Source organism: Electrophorus electricus, chromosome 2 (genome assembly GCF_013358815.1).
Source record: "Electrophorus electricus isolate fEleEle1 chromosome 2, fEleEle1.pri, whole genome shotgun sequence".
Taxonomy (NCBI): domain Eukaryota; kingdom Metazoa; phylum Chordata; class Actinopteri; order Gymnotiformes; family Gymnotidae; genus Electrophorus; species Electrophorus electricus.
Window position 1 is genome coordinate 24353331 of NC_049536.1, and position 6295 is coordinate 24359625.

Genomic DNA, 6295 nt, shown 5'->3' on the forward strand with positions numbered 1-6295 from the left:
TAATTTTTTTCATTTTATAGTATGTTTGTCAAATAGCATACTTAGTGAAAGAATATTCAAAATGATGCAATGCAATGCAATTTCAGCGCTAATTAATAATGAGTTTAGCAAGGGCTAAAGTCAGATAATGGACTTGTGACAGTGCATTATGTAATTTTTGGCTGTAACTCGTAGTGAGGAGATTATGTCATGCTGTCAGTTCATAACGCAGTTATATGGCCTTTTTTACAGACCTGGCCACAGTCTCTGACTGATGAAGTTTCACCTTTTGTTTAGGTTTTTATTTCTTGACTTTTCAGGGTGGCATGACTGTAGTGTTTCTTATGAACACCTAGTAAATAAGTCAGGTCTCCTGCTCATGTAATAACACAGCCAGTGGGGTAGTCTCAACATGGTGCTTTAAAAACTCTGTCAATGATCAACAGTGAAGTTAAGAATTTAGGTCTAAACTGGGTCTTTAGCGATGCACTGGTTAAACTTTGACCTCTGAAAAACAGTTGGAAAAAAAAACGGATACAAATACACTACACATTACTCCATCAGCTCTCCTACGAGAATCCCGCAGAAAAGTGTGTGCGACTGTGTAGTTGTGTGTGTGTGTATTTCCTTTCCATGGCTAACAATGCAACTCAGGAAATATGTCAGGACAAAGCCCAGACTGCCAGGCTCTTGTTCTTGCTGTGTGCTGTTGTGGAGAGACTGAGACTATGGCATTGTCCATGAAATACTAACCCAGCCACTGCTGTGTGTGGACCTGGGTGACAACCAGGACCGTTTCCGATCAAGGCACGAGCCAGACAGGAGAGGAAGGGTCACCAGCACAACCGACAGAGAGATGCCCCTTTGGCTGGTGAGTGTTCGGCTGACTGCTTCACACTTCTTCAGGGAGCACAGAGAAGAGAGTAGCCGTACCATGAAAGTTTTTTGGCACTGAAAACATCAAAAGATGAGTAAAGACTTTTGTAAGATAAGCCGCTGTCTCTGATAACCATTTTACAGATACATAACGAGTAGAAAACATTGTACTGTTGAAATTCTTTTCCTTACTTTAAAGGGAGTCTGTCTGTTCTTTCTCTTTTTTAGTTTTGATTTTAAATGAACCTGGTGTTAGACACAGACCTGACCTGAAATGATATACTTATTTAGTCCTAAACACCATGTAATAGATGGAGAAAGATATAACATTCAGATGATGATATCAGCTGTATGTTGTTCAGCCCCCTGTGGCAGGGCTGTTATCTGAACACTGACACGCAATGTCATGGAAGTCATTGAAAAGGTTCCAAGCATATATTTGCTTATGAGGTTGTTGTGTGGAATGTCTCTTCATTGAAGAACTTACTAGTGGCAGGCTGCATGTTTACAAAACTGACCATTCAGTTTTGCAAACAAATGCTTTGTTTGGATCTTCTTCCTTGGCATGGAGGATTCTTTGTCTAGGCACAAGCTGACCATTAAGGTGGCGCTCTTATCTTGGGCAGTGTGGCGTTGCCAAGGTTCCCAAATTGAATTCTGGTTCATAAAGGGAGAACAGAGATGGGTGAAGATTTTTTAGCGAGTTAAATAGCTGAGTGTTGCCCCATGGCAGAGATGAGGCTGCTGTTTTTGTGTATTCAGATAGTAGTTCGAGTGTCTTAAGATTTGTGCATTTTACTTAGTAGAAGAAAGTTTTTTTTATTGATTAATTTATTGGTGAAATATTCAACTTTTCACCCAGAAACATAGTTTGTACAGTTCATTATAACATTAAATGGCAGACTATTAAAAAAAAATTAATTTATTTATTGGTAATAGAATGAAAAGTGGTGGTGTGAGATATACATAAAAGTGGAAATCTTTCAAATGACAAATTAGTATTTGGATTGGTTATCCCAGTGTGCTCTTAATAATAATTGTGATAATTGTTCTGTTCTTTTAATGTAAACTACGTACCATGGTTCTCTATGTATTATCATTGCTATTTCTAGTGCTATAACTTAAGGGTTTTTATTGGAAGGTATTTTCCATCTGTTTATAACAATGCCAGAGGAAGCAGTTTGAGGCTAAGTGATAAGTGAATTTTGAACCCTACTCTATATCTGTCCTCAAACAGCCTTTAACCACCTCAGTTGATTTACATTACTGTATATAATCTTTATGAAATTGAGCTCCTGATGTCCATTGATTTAACAATGCATGAGTTGTTTCATTCTCATGCTTTGAAAATTAAAACAGTGGGGCCAGGGTCATTAGTGACATTACCGCTGTAATAAGAATGTTCTTCATGTTTTTTTCTAACCAAACACATTCCTCAGTTTGCCTTATTGAGGGGAAGAGGAATTATCTTAAAAAACAAAACAAAACACAATCTAAAACAAAACATACGCTAAAGAAAAGCATGGCCTGACATTAGCACAACAGACAAGGACAAAGAGCCAGAGACAGCTCCCTGGAAAGGTGAGGGTGTTGAAAGCACTAAGGTTGGATTTCTTCTTGATGTTTTGATGTCTCTTGATGGTTTTGTGTTGTGAGTGCTCCAAATTCCTGGTCACAGTGTCTGCAGGTCATTCAGGGGGTCCATTTACCTTTTCGAAGTCATCTTTGTGCACTGTTCTTGCTATAGGGGCCTGCAAGTGAAGCGTGGCTGCCAACTGAGGCTTGTCTCCACAGCCGGGCTTGGCTCGATGTTCGGGACCTTAGCACTGGGCTGTGTGGAAACAGATCAAAATAACAAGCACTTGTGCATGGTCACTGAACTCCAATGCAGAGCAGCCGGCCAAAGCGGTGACCTTTTGAATCAGCTTTTGGATGGGAGATAGTGAATGGGACAATGTTTCTGCTGGGTGGACCTGCCTACTTTCTTCTGTCCTAAAAGGCATTTGATGAAAGTCAAATATGATTTTTTTTTTTCAACGCGTAACATAAAAAAAACATACAAAAACAAACATGCAACATTATTATTTATCTCTCTGACAGTAAGTTGCACAGTTCTCATTCACTAGATCATCTGTTTAATCCCCCCCCCCCCCCCCGTTATGCAGGGATTCTTAAGCTTTAAGCGTATCAAAGAAGCCATTATGCTGAGTTTGACTGTGACACCACCTCTCTCTTTGTAGTTGTGTTGTAGTCACAGATCAAGAATTTCTGTGTCTGGCAGTGTCACTGCTCGGCTTCCATTTCAGGGTAATGGGATTAACTGTATCTTACATAAAGTCCTCAAATATGAGCCATGTGTTGGAAAAAAGTGATCAAACCCAGCCTAAAGAAAACTGATTACAGTGCAACTAAAAAGCACAATTAACAATTGTGCAGCTCTGAGAAATTTCACATTGGCAGAGTTGCAATGCTGCACATATGCCTCAACCTCTGCCCTGGATTTCAACCCATGTGTGGGCGGTGTGCCGGCACCATTGTAAATAACTGCAGCACTTCATATGCTCCTCTGGCTCCCACCGCAAGCAAGCGCACCCAGGGTCACTGAACAATGGCTGAAGGCTAAGAGGGCCTTCGTGGCCGAGCTCCTTAATGTCTTTTTGTCGCCTCGGCCCTTTCACTGGCCTGAGAGGATTGAGTGGCCAGAGTGTTCATTAATAGGAAGATGTTCGGAAGCAAGCTTGGCTGTCGAGTTTGTCTGACCCAGCGCAGTCCTGACTGCCTGAGAGTTTCTGCAGCTTGGTTTGGATGGGAGGTCATTAAATGCAGGTGCTGCACTCCAGAGTTCAGGACTGGCAGGTTGCTGTAACATCTTCTGATTGTTTCTAAAGGGTCTTTCTTCTCATGTTCCTGCATTCCGCACAGAGTGGATAGCGAGGGATCCTGGTACCCCCTTGGAACGCGCGACTCTGCGTAGGTTTGTATGGTTGAGTTCCTGCCGCCTCTCTTATTAGTCTCTATTCACTGTTGGGCTTGAAGGGGCTCTATTCGGTTAGGGTGTGGAAGGGCCCTCAGAGAGGCATCGTAGGGCTATGAGAGAACTCTGGCACCAGATATCCTGACCAAGGGGAGGCAGAGAGGATATTCCGCCCTGTTTCTCATTTTGCATGGACTTTGTGCAGACCCCTTAAAGGCCACACAGAGATGGCCAATTTGGGGACAAAAGAGGCCCAATTAAAGCGTCATTCAGTGGGCAGTGCAGTCTAGGCTGCTCTGGCTAATCCTTCATCTCTTCTGATGTCTCGTCCTCCTCTATACTTTTCTTCCTCTGCTGCTATGCTTGAATAAGACCACAACACTGGCCTTTTCACTGCATATAACCATTGTTTTTGTTTAAATGAGTTAGCATGCACTACAGCTTTGACAGTTTTAAAGAGCACTTTATGAAGCTAGACTTGTCTGGAAACTCAAATGCTTGTCGGAATTGCTCCATGCCTCATACGGGATAGCAAGGTCATGCATGTTGTTTCTGCGATTCTGTTGTCAGCTGTGTGTACAACTTTCCTGGCGTGAGATCTAAAAATGGCTTCGGGGATCAATAGCAGGAGGGAGAAGAGTACTCCTGGCAGTGATCGTTTGTGTCCTAATGAACCTTCATTCATGTGAGTCCTTCTTTGCAGTTAAGTGTATAACAACTGCGCTGAGCTGCACACATGGCCAGCTCGTATTTAACATTTTTTGCACAAACATTCATTTGTATTGCTCTTTTTATTAAAGACCTCAGAGTGAAATATATCTGCTATGCTGAGCTCTTCTGGGGGTTCGTAACCAGCTTACGTGTGCACATTTATGGTTCACATGCACTACGTGATGTTATTGAGGCCGAGGCCAGGGCTCAGTGCTCTCATACTGACGGCTGAATTCTGAGGGAAAATAAGCACTCCAGATGTCTTCTCCACTCCCATCAGTCTCCGTGTGGCTGCATGCACAGAATGTGACACCTCAGAGAGAGTGTGTGCACGCTGACAATGGGGCTTCATTGCTTTATATTGGTGAATTTGCTGTCTCACTCTCAACATAGTGCTGGTTTGTGACATGTTATGGTAGTCGGGAAAATCTTTAAAACACACACGCACACACACACACGCACGCACACGCGCACACACACACACACGCACGCACGCACGCACACACACACACGCACACACACACATACACGCACACACACACGCACACACACACGCGCACACACACACACATACACGCACACACGCACACACGCACACACACACACACACACACACACACACACACACACACACACACACACACAGAGGGAGAAATCTAATTCCACTAAAGCACAGGCATGCCTCAGTGTTCTCTCTTTGAGCCTGCAGCAGTGCTGATGCAGCTAAAGCTCATACCCCTTACCTCATGTCTAAGTGGGTCAATTTTTAATTAAAGGAACAATTGCGTTAAATTGCCACACCAATGATGCTGTTTAATCTGGTGCCAGTTTCATCCCTGGCAGGTACAGCAACTAACACTGATTCCATGGTAACTGTCATGTTACTTCATAAGTCTAAGCAGAAGTACTGAGTACCGAATCAGCATTCTCTTATCCATATAGTAAGCTTCATTTGGATATATAAGGAAAATCAGACATCTCTCATGCAGAATCAGTCACCTCTTCTTGTTGGACTGAAGGCTGAAAATTTGATACATACTGCTCTTGATATGGTGATAGCCACTTCGAAGAGAGACATGCGGACTTCCTGAGTATCCTGGGCCAGTACAGCCTGTCTGAGTCATGGTGCAGCTGGGGCTCATGGCTGCTAGATGCCTCTCAAAACATCAGCCTGCATTTTCCTCTCATTCTCCTCCAAACAATGGGCCTGAAAACAATGTCTGAACCTCTTGCTCTCACGTTTCCCAGGACAGAGTCTGCTTCTCCTAAGCCACAGAGAAAGTGCTCGTCCTCCTGCAGAACAGGAAGTGTCCGCCTCCCAATGTCCTGCCGTGGCAGTGTTACGTTCGGGTGCTGTGCTCGCGGCCAAATGCTTGCAGGTGCTGAGGGATGTGACGTGGTGTTGCACACCATCTTTGACGTCCTCTCAAGTGCGACCCGTCAGGGCACTGACACGTTAGCCAGGCGTTGCAAAAGATGACAGCACTTTTGGCTTGAAGTGTTTCCTGGAAGTCAGTGTAGGCCTGGAAAACAGGATAGAGATCCACCCAGAGAAAGCCTGTCTCCAACAGCTGCCAGAATTCACTTATGTTTACTGCACTCTCTCCTTTCATTTCCTTTTACAACGGAAAGGACTGGAGTCTGTATGATTTTATAACTGACGCACGCAGAGACCGACAAAAGAAATGGCACTTGATTGGTGACTCTTCAGAGCCTTCTCAGATATAAAATTTATCGACCTACTTTTTGTGAGCA

At 43.6% G+C, this 6295-nt stretch overlaps 1 protein-coding gene across 1 annotated transcript in view; it reads left to right on the forward strand.

The window, feature by feature from the left end:
- The first annotated feature begins 676 nt into the window (after positions 1-676).
- The window catches only part of tns1b (tensin 1b), a 136354-nt gene continuing 130735 nt past the window's right edge, over positions 677-6295 (forward strand). Inside the window, exon 1 of the mRNA XM_035534725.1 lies at positions 677-850. Within this exon, the coding sequence (XP_035390618.1) occupies positions 836-850 (15 nt within the window). The 5' untranslated portion in view covers positions 677-835. The remainder of the gene's footprint in view (positions 851-6295) is intronic.